The sequence below is a fragment of the Artemia franciscana genome, chromosome 11, assembly GCF_032884065.1.
Source record: "Artemia franciscana chromosome 11, ASM3288406v1, whole genome shotgun sequence".
NCBI lineage: Eukaryota > Metazoa > Arthropoda > Branchiopoda > Anostraca > Artemiidae > Artemia > Artemia franciscana.
This window is the reverse complement of record NC_088873.1, coordinates 42,066,774-42,085,884: the sequence shown is the minus strand read 5'-3', so window position 1 is coordinate 42,085,884 and position 19,111 is coordinate 42,066,774. Positions and strand designations below refer to the sequence as shown.

The window sequence follows — 19,111 nt, the reverse complement described above, 5'->3', positions numbered from 1 at the left end:
AGATTTTACTGATATATGCGTATCCGAATCTTAGTGCAGGGGAGAGGGTTGTTTATTGATCCCCTTTCCAAACGTATAAGTTGAAAACGGAGTAAAATTAAATACAAAAACATACAACAAAATGATCCTTTTACCCTTGGAGAATGGGTATAAATAAAAAGCTGAAGTTTTATCAAATTCTTTTTTTCTAGGCGTGTTCATTCTTTTTGCTTCAGCCCCTCTTGGGGGTTGGCGCTCTTTGCACTAAAATCTTTTTTTATAGCAATAACTCAAAGTGAAAGGGTTCATTTCGGCGTACTTGCTTTTGTACATTTAAAAACAATTATTCTGATTAGGAGAGGGCTACCAGTCCCCCTTAACCCTCTCTTCTTTAATCTAAAGATTTAGAACATTTCATCCAAGGGGGATGGTGGTCTACAAAATCAAAGAACATGAACTTTAGTTTATAATCTTAAATTTTTACAGTTTTGCCGCTACCCTTTCGTCATCGTTAAGATAAGTATATAAACATAATCTTATTATTCGGAATATCTCATCACTAGAAGTAAAATTCTTACCTCTTCTCAACCATTTTGCTTGTTCAGTCTAAGAAAATTTTTCCAAATGAAGAGGCATTAGCTTTAGGTCCTTTCCCCAGGTTTATTTCATGATTTTCTTAAAAAGCTGGAAGATTTTGGTATAAAATGAAGCATTTGAGATTCCCCCGAACTCCTCAGTTATATTCCCTCTCGATATGTAACTGCACCCCCAAAAGCACACTTAATACATGCCAGGATTCTTCGAAAAAATCTTGTTCCTTGGGAATATTCTCTGCTTTTCTCACTTTTGTTGACCATCCTTCTTGGAGAAACTGTGAAATTTTGTGCTTTTTTTAGATGAAAGCTTTAACTGATCTTTAGCTGCCAAGAATGACGAAGCAAACAAAAATTTGAGAAGGATCCAACGTTGTTTTTTTTTTTTTGGGGGGGGGGGGAGGGGGTGTTATAAATGTATCCATTTTAACATTAAGTTATATTTTTCTTGTGATTTTTTATTACTCATTGCATCCTTAATTTTTAGTCATCTCGAGGTTTAATTGTAGTTTGATTATCATTAATCAGTGTTATCGGTATTGAATATACTTTTCTTTAACGATGTAATGCAGTTTTCACAACCGATACTTCGGAGACTTTTTTTTAAAAATATTCAAATTACAAAGAAATACAAGTGATTTCACCTTGTTTGCCGTTCTTTCTCACGATCTTCCTGACGACGAGTATTTTCTCTCATATATTTCACGGAAGCTACAAACGAGGTATTGCAAATACAGCACAATGGAGAAAGACAGTCTTTCCATCAAGTAAGCTTAGAGAAACTTGAATGCTACCTCTATGGAAGGTGTTTTATGGTGCAAAGGAACCATCGTCCTCTCCAATGGCTCAAAAGAATCAAATCAAAGAGCCAACGATTATCAAAACGGTCAGCTGAACTGTAACAGTTGAAATTTGTGATCCAGGCTCGTCCGAGGAAGTCCAATGATAATGTAAACGCCATACCTCCAGCTGAGTTGGATTTTGGATTTTCTTTCTTATGTTTCACTTCAAGGGGTGGAGGGACTGGTATGTTAACGGTATCCCCATTTGAACATGTATTTGTCGTTGTCTTATCATTTCGTATTATTCCATTGCCTTTTTAATTGTTAGTATCTACTTTGACATTTAATTATAGCTGAATTATCATTTTGCATAAGCCCAGTGTTGTCAATATCGTATTAATTTTTCATCTAAGATGTAATGCAGTACATTGTTTGCAATTGACGTGGTTAGGTTTGTCCTAGTAGTTCAAAGCAGCTTGTGACTTGGCTAAAAGAATATTCATAAATGATAGTCTGGAGGCCACAAGCATAAAAAGAGATATACCCGATTCAACTCCATTTCAAGAAAAAATAAGACAGTTTCTATGCAAATCGATCAGACTGATAACGAATAGGGTGGGAATACCCACCTCCGGGGGTGATTGAGGGTCGAGTGCAAGTTATTTTGCTACTGAATCTTCCTGTTGCTGGAAAAATTATCTGACTAGATTGGAGAAGAACAACTGAAGGCGGTAAATTTATATGACTTACACTCTTTTTTATGTTGAAAAACAAGCAAGTAAGAAAGAGTCAAGTTTGGAGAGGGAGGTGCAAATTTATCAAAACCACAAAAAAGACAATGAAGTATTACAAACATTACAATAAAATCATAAAATTGCTATCGCTATGAATAAGGTTTCCTTTTATTCCTGTTCAGCTGTTATCTTAAAGTAAAGGTATTGAATTAAATGTGTCTCAAGCTGGCCTTGGGCTCTGATTCTGAGGGGCAGCAGAGCCATTTATAAGAGGGGGCTTAGCCTCCCTGTTGTATAGGAATGTAATTATTTTATGCTAATAACTTTGATGTAAAATCTTAAAGTGAACTTTCGTTTGTCTTGACAAATGTTGTTTCTAATAATAGTTTGTAAATATTGTACAAATAATGGTTCAAATAGGGATAAATCCTTTTACTAGACAGTGAAAAACAATTACAAAAACTCTGGATATTTCGATCACATACACAGTAACCGTCATCAGCAGATAAGGTGAGTTTATAAATGGCCTAGAGCTCTAATTCTTAGGGGGATTAGAACCATGTATGACAGTGGGTGCATGACACTATCTGCTGATGACGGCCAATGTGTGTGTTACCAAACTATCCAAAGTTTTTACCAACGTTTTTCACTGCTTAATAAAGGGGTTTATCCCTATTTGAACTGTTACTTGTACGTCGTGGAAAAGCAGTGTTATCATCAAAAATGCCTAGTTCGTTAATAGCAGTCAAAAACTCGAGCCGTATTTTTCTGTTTTTCCCCCGTCCTGAAAAATTTATATCATATAATTTAGGTATTATTATTCGTGGTATATGTAGTGCCACAAATAAAGGTCGGATGCTGTCAACTATTTCAGAAGCTGTATGGAAAAAAATGCAATTAACAAGGCGCCATTACTCCTGCAATGCCGTTTATTTTTATCGTACTACGCATTGATATTTTCTAGTGGTAATGACCTAAGGCCTTGCCAAAATAGCACGTGTTTTTTATTCATCTATCTATCAATGAAAAAAAAATATACAACTTTTACATAATGCTTTTGCAATGAACACTCCTCTTTAAAAGAATAAACGGGAATAAGCTTGCAAATGTAACAGATTATTTTATTCTTCAAAACGAGGATGTCGAGTTAAAGAATAAAAGTTTTTAAACCATAAAATTAAAAGGTTTGAGTTAATATAATGAAGGGAACTAGGACTTTGAAGCAACTGGCATTAAAAAGAAACAATTCAGGATTTCCCAGAGGCATAATGAAGGGAACTAGTTACACGTCTTACTGATATTACGACGTCTATTGTTTTGTGCTGCAGTCACTACGGTACATCCAACTCTTTTTGCACTGTTCCCTATTAAGATGATCAGAAAACTTTTACCTGCTCGTATACTATAGTTGTTTTTTAACAGTTCGTGATAAGCTGTAATGGAACAGTGACCCAAACTAACAGTAAATGAAACCAAAAAACACATTTTAAGAAGAATATATGCATCACAAGAGTCTGCTTTTCATGTTGACTCAAAATACGTTAAATTCATAAAGTTTAATGCTAATCATTTGAATCTACTAGCATAAGTACATTTACATAATTGGCACTACCAATAATGGTAGTGACCTAAGGCCTTGCCAAAATAGCACGTGTTTTTTATTCATCTATCTATCAATGAAAAAAAATATACAACTTTTACATGATACTTTTGCAATGAACACTCCTCTTTAAAAGAATTAAATAAAAAAAACTAATTTTTTTAGCTGAAAGTAAGGAGCGACATTAAAACTTAAAACGAACAGAAATTATTCCGTATATGAAATGGGTTGTCCCCTCCGCAATCCCTCGCTCTTTACGCTAAAGCTTTTAATTGTTTTAAAAAGTAGAATTGTTGCAAAAAGTCAAACTTTAGCGTAAAGAGCGAGGGATTGCGGAGGGGACAACCCATTTCATATACAGAGTAATTTCTGTTCGTTTTAAGTTTTAATGTCGCTCCTTACTTTCAGCTAAAAAAATTAGTTTTTTTTTATTTAATTTCTGAACGTTTTTGAATTAATGCATGTTTGGTTTTGGCTCTCCGCACATAAATTATTAAAATGAAATTTGTATATTAATTCTTTTTTTGGCTAAATGGCTTTCTCTTAGTTTTGATCAGACGATTTTGAGAAATAAGGGGTGGAGAAGGAGGCCTAGTTGCCCTCCAATTTTTCGGTTACTTAAAAAGGCAACTAGAACTTTTAATTTTTAACGAACGTTTTTATTAGTAAAAAATATACGTAACTTAAGAATTAACTTACGTAACAAACTTTCATAACCTTATATTTTTATTATGTATACGAGGGGGTTTGTACCCTCGTTAATACCTCGCTCTTTACACTAAATCGTAAGTTTTGTCCCAATTCTTTAAGAATGACCCCTGAATCAGAAAGGCCGTAGAATAAATAGTTTAAATTACTAAAAATACTTTAGCATAAAGAGCAAGGTATTTATCTCCTCCTAAATACCTCGCTCTTTATTCTAAAGTATTTTTAGAACCCCTCATATGCGTAATAATCTCTGTTCGTTTTAAGTTTCAATGCTACTTCTTCCTTTCATTTGAAAAAACGTTTTCATGTTTATTTTTCATTGTTTTCTTATAGTAATGCTAGAGAATCCTGCGCCCTTTTCATTGAATTTTTCTTCCCCCATGACAGATTCCTCCAAGGAAAGATCCTCCAACATAGCCCCCTCTCCTCAGCCCCACCCCCAAACAAAATAAAATCCCCCTGAAAACGTCTGTACACTTCCCAATAACCATTACTATATGTAAACACTGGTCAAAGTTTGTAACTTGCAGCCCCTCCCCCAGGGATTGTGGAGGAGTAAGTCATCCCCAAAGACATAGTTATTAGAGTTTTCGACTATGCTGAACAAAATGGCTATCTCAAAATTTTGATCCGTTGACTTTGGGAAAAAATGAGCGTGGGAGGGGGCCTTTTGGTTTTTAAACCATAAAATTAAAAGGTTTGAGTTAGCTATAGGCTGAGGGGATTTTGCCAAGCAATCCTGTACAAGCAAAATATTCATAAATGGTTGTTTAATTATTATTAGTTTGTAATTTTCTAGCAATTCACCTGCAGCTTCAAATCTCCAATCGGTTCGGGTAATTATCAACATCCTCGGAGGTAACAAGTCATAATAATAAGATAGAGATAAACAAACCGGAATTAATAATAATCAAAGATAGTGACTATAGTAAATTGAAGTATTATTTTAGCTCAGACCCAATCTATCCCATGTGGGAAAGAAATTCGCACAATCATGACATGTAGCAGGAGAGGTTATCAGTTTTCAACCAAATTTCGCAGGAGGTAAGAGTATCCTTGGCCTCTATCAAGCAGAGGAGGCATAAAGTTTCCCAGTCGTGACTTCTACTAGAACGGTTTTGATACCTCAATCAAGCTTTGTGGATAGCATTAAAAGTGTCATAATATGACCTCCTTGATGTTTCCAGTAGAAGTTCGTTCTCTCTCTGTGTGTGTGGGGGGGGGGGTAATCCATATAGAGATGATATTTACTAGAAAATATGGTTTGATCTCAAGTAAAATCAGCGAAAAGTAAGAGTTAGTATCGCACTTGTCGCTTTGACCTTCTTGAGGGAGTTAAAGCAAAAGGGTCCCTATTCAGCAATAATAATAAGTTTTGGTTCCGTCCTTGGAGATCGTTACTCAATCTGACTTCTGTGAGGGGAGATCCTTTAGTTCTTGTTATCATGAAATATACTAGACAACGGTATCGGATTTCAATCAGACATAGTGAAGAAAGTCATAAGTGTTGCATCTGTGTCTGTTATCTGTGTCTCTTATCCTTTATCTCTTATATCCCATATATGTCTCTTATCAGGATCCACAATGAAGGGAGGGGGGCTTTAAATTATTTTCATTACAATATATACCAGATAGGGATGTCGAATGTCAACCAGTTCTGTTAAGAAGTAATGTTAGGTAGCATTGAATATCAAAGTGCATGCGAGTAAAACCGATGATGAGATTTTGCTGATTCCCCATATTTGCCCGTTTTGGATTTAGCCCCATTACACGCCTGTGGGGAACAAGGATGGGCCTTAAGTTTCTGTTATCAGAACATGTACCAGGGCGAGTATTCACACTTCGAACCTCAGAAAAAGCTTGTTAAACGCGAAAGCTAACATTCCCTCTTTCTGGAGTCCGAACTATATCTGACATCTCTAAAAAGTTTTTGCTTTCTGGGCGTCTATCAGAAGCACAGCTTAGATACCAATACAGTTATGAGAACTCCTCTCTTGCCCATCAGAAGCTTTTGTTACAGAGCTCTGAACTTGGCACCTCCTCCAAGCCTGCGCTCCGACGCATAGATCGTACTACAACACCATAGGCGGGAAGGCAATTTTGTTTTGTTGCATACACAGCTTAGATACTAATACCAGTTTCCTGTTACAAATTAGATACCAATACCAGTTTCCTGTCTCCAGCCGCTAGCATCGCTACCGCGCACTGTGTCCCAAAAATAAATTGAGTTTTCATAACTGTAAATTGGTATCTAAGCTGTGATCAGAAGGAACAGTTAGATCTCAGCCAGACATGGTGGAAATTAAGTGTAGGTTCCTTAGTCTTAATTTTTCGATACCTGGGGTGTCATCTCGGTAGATTTACTTCCGGTCACCTTTGCTTTTTTTCTCATTGTAGTCCTAGAATGTATATAAGTAAAACAAAAAGTGTCGTAGATCGCAATCGGAAATCAATTTTGTAATTCATAATAAGGAAATCCAGCGTTGCAAGAAAAATAGTTTCACTCAATGGCAAGTACAGGCAGAAATACATAGCCAATTCAAAATAGGAACTAAAGACGTGAAACAAAATCTTTCGATCAAACATTGAAGCTTAAACACTGAACTGCTGAGCATAAGAAAAACAACAAACGAACATAAAAATACATGGGTTTTGTAATAATAAATCAATGTACAAAAATTAAAAATAACAGCGGGTGGTTTTGACACATTTGATACGTTTGCAACACCAAATCCCTTTTTAATTAATAAATAAAAAACATATCTTTGTATTCTGCCAAAAAGATTAGACACTGCAATTTACACGCACATCCTGTGTTACAGTATCCATTAAGATTGTCTAAGTTTACATAGGCTACATAACATAATATTTTACATGGCGTATAATCTTTAAACTCTAATGTTCCTATTTTTTCAAAAAAACAGATTGTTTTTATAAGCTACATTGTATTTTACATGAGCCTATCCTGGAATGACACAAACAAATCCTTAATTTCAAAGAATTCTTGGTCATATTCGGCCATTTTGCTGACTTGACACCACTTTCTACTGACTCAGTTTTTGTTTAGTTTTTTTTTTATAGTTAATGGTATATCTATCGATTAAGCGATATAACGTTTAAAAATGTTTTTTAGACATTTTGCAAAAGAAAAAATATGGATTAAGGTTTGTGTTATCCGCCGACAATACCTCTTTTTTTAATTCTTGTAACTCAAGCTGTACATTAATCCTTTATGAAGGCTAGTCCTGAGAAGGAAACACTGCAGAAACAAAAAAGAGCCGCACTATTGCATTTCCCATTCAACATTCATTCCAAATGTATTGTCGCTACAGTGACAATTGCAACCCGACTCATTTTCCCTAATGGGGTCAGATATAGCTCTAAATAATATATTTCTGGATGAAAATCAAAACAATTTTGAAAAAAATTAAATAAACTTTTCCTAAAATGCTTTTTATGCTTGACCAAAGAAATATCCATCCCTCATTTTATTTTTGAATAGTTTGCTTATGATGATTGTGGGGGTTTTACATGATGATTATGACAGTATTATGTTTTTTTTTTTGCGATAGCCTAGTGTGTGGGCAATAGTTTAAATATGAAAGGTCAAACTTAAAGTAACATAGCTTAACCCCTTAGAGGAGAAAACTACAGGTCTGCTGAAAGTAGCAAAACGGTGCCAAGCGTTATGGGGACTATGAAAAGTGTGACAGAAGTGCGTGGTACACGTAGTACTAAAAAATGTACATCATGTAGAGGAAAGCAGGTGGTCCCTGCACAATATAAAGGCGTTTAATATTCGTGTGTTGGTACAAATTTCTGAATATAGGTCAGATAGTGCTCGTTAAACGGAATTTTATACATTGTCGGATTAAAAAAAAAAAAAAAACAAAAAATCAGAATTAATCGATAAATATATTATTTTAAAACGATTAAGGATTAGAACGACAGCGAATTTAAAACGAAACGCGGATTAGAATGAAGGGAGCAATGACATTTAATCAATAGAAACTTTCTGCACATTAAAAAGTAAGAATTTACTATTAAAGTGTTATCTTGTAGCTCCTATACAACCTAGTCCTAAATCTGGCTCTATTAGGGTGATGAGTGCGGCAAAATTATCCTGATAGTGACCATTATATTCGGTGGTAATATTGAAAGGGGCACCTCTCTTTTGTTAGCACAGCCTTTCTTTTAAGAAGTAGCCTCCATATAGGTAGGGTAAATTCACAAATATTTTGTATACCCTATATTCTTCCAACAAATCTTTTATGAGCTGAAATTTTTAGCCTCTTTATTTTGAACCGTAAATGATTCCAAAATGTTCCTACCAGGCACGTGAATTTCAGACTTTTCGATCTATACTTTTTGACATCCCTTAGATATTGAAAAAAAAACTTTCGATTTTTAATAAAAAAAATGCTTTTTGCTTCGTATTTTAATTCAAAAAATCTATAAATAACAAAGTTGACCCCAACTAAATTTAAGGATTATATCTTAACTCCTCCCCCACACATTTTTCTGAGTTTACGCCCCTTGACTATCCGGATATGGATCCTTTTCGCCCCTCCTCCCCTAATGAAAATGCTGGAGATTCTCCCTTGCTTGGGGGTACGTAAAATTTTTTAGCGGGTACGCGGCCGGCCAAAAAAAAAACAACATTGACAATTTTATTCATATTTTAGCTGTAGTTTACTTACCATCATTAACTAAGAAGGGGTGCCTAAAATGTTTTGTGGGCAAAAAGGGGTACAGTGTCTAAATCAGCTTGAGAACCACTGCTCTACTTTATTCAACTAACATAGATCGCTCCAGTCACTTCAGAGAACAGACTCGATGCTTCACTGAAAATTTATCTTCCAACCTGAGAAATATTTGTTTTAGAATGAATTGTAATTTATTCACATTCAAAGCGGGCTCTGATCTGATTACGCATTTTTATGCAGAGAGATTATTTTGAATTTTTTCAGGTTCCCTTAAAAAATCGAGGAGGATAAAGTTTGGGATTCCCGTTCAGTAAATAAAAGCGAAAAGATCATGTTAGTTTATGCTGTAAATCTGAACACATTTAAAACCTCATAAACTTTACACTTGTCAAATATATACCATATTTGTGCCATGTCCCAAGGTGAAACTTCGGGTAGTTACTACATATCTTTAAGCTCTATCTAAATTGAAAGAAAACTTTGATTAATCACTACTTCAATTATCCAACAAATATAGATGGTTGCAATAACTTCAAACAACAGACCCAAGGCTTCACAAAAAATTATTGTTCCCTACTTGGGAAATAGCTAAGCTTAAGTAACATGTAACTTAGGCACATTCAAAGTCGGCTTTGCAATCATCAAGGGTTGTTAGCACTGGTGTTAAATGAACTTTGGTCAGAATTCCTTTAAAAATTCAGTGAGATTAAATTGAACGATTCCTGTACTGTTAATAAAAGTAAAAGAGTGGTGTTACTTTTTGCTGTACACAATAAGGACATTCAAAATCTCATAAATTTGGCACTGTTCTCTGTTCCATATTTGATCTAAGGCACAATTTTGGCTACTCGCTTCTTCGAACAAACTAATCTAAATCGTCGTAATTAATTGAGTAACACACAACCTAAGCATCACCGAAAATTCTTGTGTCCAACTTCAAAAATATTCAACATAAACCTGAATTAACAAAATAAAGAAACAGGGAAACCGCTAAATTTATATTGAAATCAGTTAATAAAAACTGTTTTTATGTGCTATTATAGTAATAAATGATAAAAATAATATAGTAATAAATGTATAGTAATAAATAAATAATAAATGTATAAATAAATAATAAAATGTAATAATAATAAATGTAAATAAAATAATAATAATAAAATATAAATAATAAATAAATGTATAGTAATAAATAAATATAGTAATAAACGATAAAAAAGTAATAAATGAATATAGTAATAAATAGTAATAAATGCTATTATAGTAAAATGATATAAATTTTGCCAATTATTTTGTTTGTCCAAGCCGTGAATTATGGATAATGTGAAAAAGAACGATTATTTTCTTTAAAGCCTCTTTTTAGGTTCAAAGGGGAACGCATAGGGATGCTTAATAGGAAATCAACATTTGTTCGATTCCCTAACCATGCACAATGAGCATTTTGGGCTGATGTTTTGGATACTTTGAGGCATGAGTGTTATGAGTAAGTATAACCCTTTTCTTTAAAATATTTCAGAAAAAAACATTCCCCAAGCTTCCATCCGCTGAAAGCCCTAAAATCTTCTATAAGTATATTCATAGCTTATAAGAATATTACGTCTAAATGCTACCCTGTTTCATCTATCTACTGTCTACTAAACCTTTCGAATAGATTGAAATACATTGATTCACACTTATGTTTAAATTCTTCTTATGTCTACATTGCACATTTTTAAGTTACGAAAATGAATAATCCCATTCAAGAACTTCATTATCACTAACTTCGGGAGTTTGTGTTCCTTTAGATGTGAACATTGTTACAGCTTTCGGCCCTGTTTCACGATATTTCCTTGCACAAACCCTTTTGTACTCTTCCCTTTTACTTTTCTCAACGAAATATGGATGCTTATCAATTCTACGTCTAGATTTCAATTTTCTACTCTCCCTCCAGCCTCTTTCAGCTGGACGAGCAAAAGTTGCTATTGGCGTTGACTGGCGCGTCTCGTGCTTTTTGCTAGGATCTAGTTCAGACTCAAAAGTATTTAGAGAAGGCCCGGCAGAACTTTCATTTCTTCTACGCTTGGTGATCCCGTCCAGGAGAACGTTTTCTTTTGAACTCTGCGAGGAAGATGATTCTCTTGGGGAAACGATTGTCATGGACTTTATGTTGCCACAAAGAGAGAGTAGATTTGTAACGTCTGAAAAGATAGAAACATGTCTGAAAAAGATAATTATTTGTGCTGTTCACTTGCTAAATCGTCTATCCCCAAAATAAAGAGCAGAAAAGGATACGAAGTTTTATTGGCTTTTGTTAATGTTTGGTTCGAAAAGCAAAAAAACTGTTTATAAATTACCTTTAAGCGGTGGTGAGGGTGAGCACCTTACATATTTGATGACAATAAATGTTTTGATTTTTGTCAGTACTACTTGGCTAGACGTTAATAACTTATCGTCTAAGCTAGTCACTTAAACCTTTACTTTCTATTTTGACTAAACAAACTAAAGAAGAGTTCTACATAATACGAACAAAGAAATATTTTTTCGGAAAGTTATATTTGTTATTTTTAATTTAAATGAACTATCCTAAAAGGACACATTTTATCGAACTTTTTCTTTTGAATGTAATTTATATAAACAACAGAAAATTGACGAATAAATAATAGAGTAGTTATTCATCATTTTTGAAGCAATTTGCTCAGTTTGTTGAAGCAGTATTCTGGATTGGCGGATCAAAAGATGGTTCAACAACTGATTTTCAATAGATTAGAAAGGAACATTCTGAAAAGAAAGAAAATCGAAAAAGACAAAAGATAAAATTTAAATGCGTGTCAGATTAGAATGGAACGCTCTGAAAAGAAAGAAAATAGAAAAAAAGAAAGATAAAATTTAAATGCGTGTCAGATTAGAAAAAACGTTCTGAAAAGAAAGAAAATAGAAAGAAAAGAAGGATAAATTCAAATGCGTGTCGGATTAGAAATGAACGCTCTGAAAAGAAAGAAAATAGAACGAAAAGAAAAATAAAATTTAAATGCGTGTCAGATTAGAAAGGAGCGTTCTGAAAAAGAGGGAAAATCGAAAAAGACGAAAGATAAAATTTAAATGCGTGTCAGATTAGAAAGGAACGTTCTGAAAAAAAGAAAATGGAAAGAAAAGAAAGATAAAAATTAAATGCGTGTCAGATTAAAGAAGAAGGTTCAGAAAATTACGAAAATAGAAAGAAAAGAAAAGTAAGACTTAAACGCGTATCAGATTAGAAAGGAAAGTTCTGAAAAGAAAGAAAATAAAAAGAAAAGAAAGATAAAATTTAAATACGTTTCAAATTACTGAAACTGGATTGCTTAAAACCAAATAAAGTCAATTCCTTAGAAATTTGTTTTTAAGGGATTTTTTTTTATTATCGTGTGAAAAAAAATTGTGAAGTTTTTTTTCATTTTTTCTCTTAAGAACTAAAATGTCGGATAGTGATTCAAATTCTAGTCAAAATTTGAATGCTTCCTGGAATTACTATTTTATTAAAGGGAGTTTTATGTTGTATTTTGTTGATACTTCTTGTCCGTTTAAGTAAACACATATCAAGGCCATCTAAACATAAATTTCAACGATGTATTTAAAAAAAGGGTAGAAGTTGCAGATCAATACAACTAGATTTCTTTTCTGAATTTTTATCCAAATTGAAGTTCTTATGACCTTGTTTAAATTCCATGACATTTCCAAGGTGATCAGCGAAACGAAATTGTTTCTGTTCTAAGAGTCCATGTAATGGAATTTCTTTTCCGAAACAGATTCTCTTTATTAAGGATCTTTCGCTTCAGTGTTCTTACTCTGAAACCTTTATACCGATAAGAAAAGTCAGTTTAACCCTATCTCGGGGTATCAAGACTCGACACAACCCAAATGTTACCAATTATTTAAAAAAAATAATTGCGTGCCTGTTTCGGGTGAACAAACATGTAGGAGAAGAAACGGTTTGGCACTCTTATCTTCTTCCCAAAACAATGTATTTGCGTTTTTTGACATTAACTTGATTCTCCCAGACGTCCCCAAAATATTATAAATTTATAGCATTAGGAAACACGTCATCTCCTGATTTATCTCACTAGTTTAAAATTGTGTCTAGTTTGAAAGTATGACTAGTTTGACTAGTGGCAAGACAGTTTGACTTGTTCAGTAAGCTGTAAGCTAATCGGAAACCCGGGCTACTTTTGGTATCACATAAGAATATAATAAATTGTTTCCAGAAGTTTTTGTTATCAGAAAGGTCCTGTTTTTAGAATGAGATTCTCTTTTAAGCTTCAAACATACCAGAGATAAAGCAAATTCAAGACCGCTATGGAGTGATACAAATTGATAGAGGGAAAATTGATTTTGAACTTTTGTCTTAATATATTATATTTTCTGTCTTTAAATGAAATTCTGTCTCTTGTACTGACTGCGTTATTTAATAGTTGAAACTTGGGACTAAGACTTAGTCAAAAATAAGTTCAATCTGCATTGCTAGAAAGACAGATTAGCGCAGCTTAAACTTTTTTATTTTTAGTTGATGGAGAACTATAGTTTAAATTTAAACAATGCCAATCTAAAGAATATTTCAAGAATAATTCACATTCAACCATACACTCGATATACTTTGCAAGTTCCGAATCAATGCAGCCTATTTTTCCAAAAATTTGCCATTTTTACATACTTTTTTTTTAATTTTTGTCATTTTTGCACTAATTTGAAATAATAATCTTAAAATCACGCCTACCTTTGAGGCTGCTCTTTGATGATTCAGGCGTTGAACAAGATACAGGCGAGTTATATCCCGGATGAAACGGCGAAGTTGATTTAGATTTGTTATTTTCATTTCGGCATGTAGATCGTCTAGCATGACGAGGTGAAACACTGTTTACATAAATCCTTCCTAAGTCTCGGGCATAGGCACGTGGTGTTGTAAGTCCTCTTTGAGGGATATGATCTTCCATGATTTCCACTCTATCCTAAAAAGAATTTATTTGTTTGTTACGTGCTACCTTAAGATTCCAAAGACGCAAAAATAAAACACTTTTCGCCATCTGGACCCATCTTTATACCTGAAGACCAATATTTTATCAGGTTTTAATTTTATTTGTACGAAATTATTGAGGCTTTGGGGCAATACTTTATTTATGTCAGTGTTGTCAGGGAAAAGTGTGAAAATAAATGAGCAAAAATAGCTCGTTGCATTTGACCGCACTTTTTGTCCTAAAACTTCAAACAGTAAGGTGATTGAAACTGTAAAACCTCAAACAGGAAAAGTTCCAGTTTGATTCATGAAGGCACCTACACCTCCAAAGTTTTCTTAATCTGTTTGGTGGCATGCATTTTTATCATTTTTAGCTCCTTTTCACCTACGTTTCCTTTTTTAAACTGGTACCTACCCCTATCAAAAACTGCAATGCCAAAACTGCATTTGATGGTTATTTTCATTAGAGTTGGATTACAAGTTTTTACTTATTTTTAATAATGTATTTTAGAAAACAGATTTCTTCTTACGAAAGTAAACAGTGAAATTGAAGCTAAAAACGTACAGAAATTTTTGCTGCCCAAATTTTGGAAGAAATACCTACAAAACTAGTTCAGATAAACTTATAATGTTTTCCAGCATCCGTAGAATTCTGAAAACTAGCGCTTTACTGAAAATCTAAAACCGATCCCAAAAAACAAGAGCGGAAAATTCCTTAAGTAGCTAACAGAAAATAGAAGACTTATTTAGACGGATCTTAAAAGTATTTTAGTGGACAAAATATCTGTAACTTTTAGTGGATAATTATAATTCACTAAAAAACTCAAACTAGCTTAGTTTTCAGTAAAGCTCTAGTTTTTAGTATTCTAAAGATACTGGAAAATACCATGAGTCGGTTTATTTGAGCTTGTTTTGTATATACGTCAAGAGTAAGGTTAAACCACTCTTTATTTCCGTATGAGAAAAACAGTTATTTTAAAAAATCGAATTCTGCTTGTTTTTATTTTCTAATAGACTTGGGTGGGAGGAGCATACCTAGCTGTTTTTGCTTCAGGCCTGGTGACGAGCAGGCAGTAATTCGTAATTTTTTTACATTGAATAAATACTAAACTCTACAATATGCATGGATGCAGAAGGAAAAAGCAAAGAGGTGTTGCTCCCTGTGAAGCACACTACCCCCTTAAAAAAAATCTTCAAAAGTGCCTACAAAGCTAAGACCTGATAAAAGTTCTTAAAATTACTACCCTCCAAGTGGACAAGATACAACTCCACCTTGAATAAATTTCTTGACATGTTCAAGGATAAAGATGACAACCAGGATGATGACACAGGGAAATGGAGGGAAGATTCAGCTGTGGAAAAGAATCCCGGCACTTGTCGGTTACTCGAAACACACCCAAAAAGTAAAGTTAATCCAAATGAAAAATTACAAATTATGATGATAAAAAATACTTTAGAAACAAAAGTATGGAAACTTAGCCCAACCTAGCCTAACCTCCAACCTTAGTCTGCAAATATATAGCCCAGATAATACATTTCCAATGCAGTCTATGTCCAATGTATTGTATAATCCATCGCTTGTTTTTGTAGCTATGAAACCGGTTTTCTGATATGTAACCTAAGCGTAATTCTTGCATGAGTTTTTTTTTTATAACCGACGTACCGGTATTTTTCTTCCTAATTGAGCTGTCAAAATGTCATTTAGTGGCTAAATTAACACATAGCATCCTTTGAATGACTTAAGCCGAGGTTTTGGCTACTGTATGTGTGATCAAAATGTTACATTTACCGAGAAAATTCATTTTTTTTATTGTTCCAATATACAAAATTAATTTATGGCTAGGCCTGTAATTGGAGTAATTCCTGAAAAATTAACTTACAAGGTCAGATGGGTTAAAGCCTAACCCCTTGCTACCGGTTATAACTCTGTAGCATCATTAAACCAGTTTATTCTGCCAAGAAGATAATTTTATGTTAAAATCTGAGAGTAAAAAGAAAAAGTAATGCCAGTTTGACTTGATTCATAGTTGCTATAAACAAATTTTTTGCCTAAACTCTGAATTTCTTTATTCTGGAAACTTTTCACCGTTATCCATGCACAAAATAGTATTGAAAACAACCTATTTTAGTCTTCAAAAGTTGTGACTAAATCCCTAAGCTTTCAGCTTTTATAAGTCCCGGATAAATTTTACACAGCGACTACCTTTCATGAAAACTTTGCATCTGTACGTTTTTAGTTTTCAAAAAAAGAAAAGAAGGAGAAAGATGTGTGGAGAAGGATAATATCCTTCATATTGGAGAAGGATAAATTGATGAAGATACAGGTCTTGGTCAATAGGTTTTTGAAAAGTCGATGCTGAGTCAGTAATAAGTTTTCTTCCAGTATTTGCCAATCTGTTTTCTTTCCGACTTAAACGCAGGACGTATGATATAGATACTCTCTGTTGTACGTTGAATGTATTGTAATTCTAGTATGTCTGTCCTTGGTCTTGGCTGTGGGAAATCGATGATATCTCTCTTTTTGCTACTGTAGATTCTCAGTCGCATTTCAAAACGTACTGCAGACAAAACCATTTTGACTGCACCAATGTACTTTTTGAGAGCCTCACCCTTAACCTGAAATCGTATTTTTGGGTAGATGCCAAGTTTTAGCAGAGGAACACTCAGCACAACTGTGTAGATGCTTTAGTCAAAATCTGAAGTCTACTAGAAAGTCGTAAAATCATGCTTCTTCAGATGCCAAATTTTGATCAAAGGAAATTATTTATCTTTTATCTGATGTCGCGGAGAATTCAAGGCTATCGAATGCTTATTATTGTTTGAAATTATTGGGCTGTTTTGCAATAAAACTTAAGTCGGTGCTTTGGTACCCGGGTCGGACCTATTTGAATCTATAGTCGGGGCAGTAGCTTGCTAATTTCGGTAGCAAAGAAATCTAAAATCAGGGATGCTGCTGGCTACTTTAGGTACTCAGAAAAACCAATGTATTAATTTAGATAACATTATAGTGCATAAGACTGGTACCAATGGAATCATTAGTTTAAAAAACCGATTTGCTTGGAAAACATTTCTCAATAATTTAGATGGAAGAAAGTAGGGAATAATTTATCGTTGACGCATCACTTCCTTCCCCCTAAAAAAAGCATACATAGCTAAGTCATAACACTGAAACTGTCTTGCCTGCTTCAAAGTATTTGCTGTTTCTCATATCAAGGAATATTGTAGATAACAATTTCCTAGAGCCCCTCTGCCTCGGAATAGTCAGGCCAATTGGGAAAGGGAAGATGATTGCAAGTGCACAATCCTAGATTTTGAAAATAATCTTTTTTTTTGTATCTTCATTTTTTTTTTTAATAAAGAAAAAATCGAAAAAGTCCCCTTCCTAGAAATTAAAAAATGCTTTGTATGCTTCTTCTTCGAAAAATAGAAAACATCCTTGTCCCGACTACATTATTATGATTTAGTGCAACTACTCGGAACCAAAATCAAACAGTTCGTGGTAATGAACTGTAGTAAGGAGCGACCCGGCTCGATAGTAACCAAAACTCTAAAAAATGAAATTTTGGTACCAATAGTTACATCAAAAGAATCACATTTTTAGGCTGATTTTAAATATATAAGTTTCATCAACTTTAGTCTTACCCATCAAAAGTTACAAGCCTGAGAAAATTTGCATTATTTTAGAAAATAGGGGGAAAACCCCCTAAAAGTCATAGAATCTTAACGAAAATCACACCATCAGATTCAGCGTATCAGAAAACCCTACTGTAGAAGTTTCAAGCTCCTATCTACAAAAATGTGGAATTTTATATTTTTTGCCAGAAGGCAGATCACGGATGCGTGTTTATTTGTTTGTTTGTATTTTTGTTTTTTTCTTTTTTTTCCCCAAGGGTGATCGTATCGACCCAGTTGTCCTAGAATGTTGCGAGAGGGCTCATTCTAACGTAAATGAAAAGTTCTAGTGCCCTTTTTAAGTGACCAAAAAAATTGGAGGGCACCTAGGCCCCCTCCCACGCTAATTATTTTCCCAAAGTCAACGGATCAAAATTCTGAGATAGCCATTTTATTCAGCGTAGTCGCAAAACCTTATATCTATGTCTTTGGGGATGACTTACTCCCCCACAGTCCCCCTGGGAGGGGTTACAAGTTCAAAACTTTGACCAGTGCTTACATATAGTAATGGTTATTGGGAAGTGTACAGGCGTTTTCAGGAGGATTTTTTGGTTGGAGGCAGGGGTTGAGAAGAGGGGGATATGCTGGGGGAACTTTTTCATCGAGGAATTTGTCATGGGGGAAGAAAATTTCCATAAAGGGAGCGCAGGATTTACTAGCATTACTTAAAAAAAACAATGAAAAAATAAATATGAAAGTTTTTTTCCGCTGGAAGTAAGCAGCAGCATTAAAACTTAAAATGAACAGAAATTATTACCCATATGAGGGGCCCACCTCCTCCTAATACCTCGCTCTTTACGCTAAAGTATTTTTAGTAATTTCAACTATATATTCTGCGGCTTTTGTGATTCAGGGGTCATTCTTAATGAATTGGGACAAAGTTTAATCTTTAATGTAAAGAGCGAGGTACTGACGAGGGGGTGAACCCCTCATATATGTAATAAAAACATGAGATTACAAAAGTGCGTTACGTAAGCTAAATTATAAGTTACGTATATCTTTTACTTATAAAAAGATTCGTAAAAAATTAAAATTCCTAGTTGCCTTTTTAATTAACCGAAAATCGGAGGGCAACTAGGCTTCCTCCCCCGCTATTTTTTCTCAAAATGATTCGATGAAAATTATAAGAAAGCCATTTAGACAAAAAAAAATAAATATACAAATTTCGTTTTAATTATTCCTCTGCGGAGAGCCAAAATCAAAACAGGCATTGATTTAAAAACGTTCAGAAATTAAATAAAAAAACAAGTTTTTTTAAATGAAAGTAAGGAGCGACATTAAAACTTAAAACGAACAGGAATTTACTTCGTATATGAAAGGGGCTTTTCCTTCTCAACGCCCCGCTCTTTACGCTAAAGGTTTTTACTGTTTTAAAAT

The 19,111-nt window shown here is 34.0% G+C and overlaps 1 protein-coding gene across 1 annotated transcript; it reads right to left on the bottom strand.

Annotated features, from left to right (window-relative positions):
• Positions 1 to 6,838: 6,838 nt before the first annotated feature.
• Positions 6,839 to 14,053, bottom strand: LOC136033244 (uncharacterized). Its single transcript, XM_065713964.1, has 2 exons — positions 13,826 to 14,053; positions 6,839 to 11,276 (listed from the first exon to the last, which is right to left on the bottom strand). The coding sequence occupies exons 1-2, from the start codon at positions 14,040 to 14,042 to the stop codon at positions 10,816 to 10,818; spliced, it is 678 nt and encodes a 225-aa protein (XP_065570036.1). The 5' UTR covers positions 14,043 to 14,053; the 3' UTR covers positions 6,839 to 10,815.
• Positions 14,054 to 19,111: the final 5,058 nt, after the last annotated feature.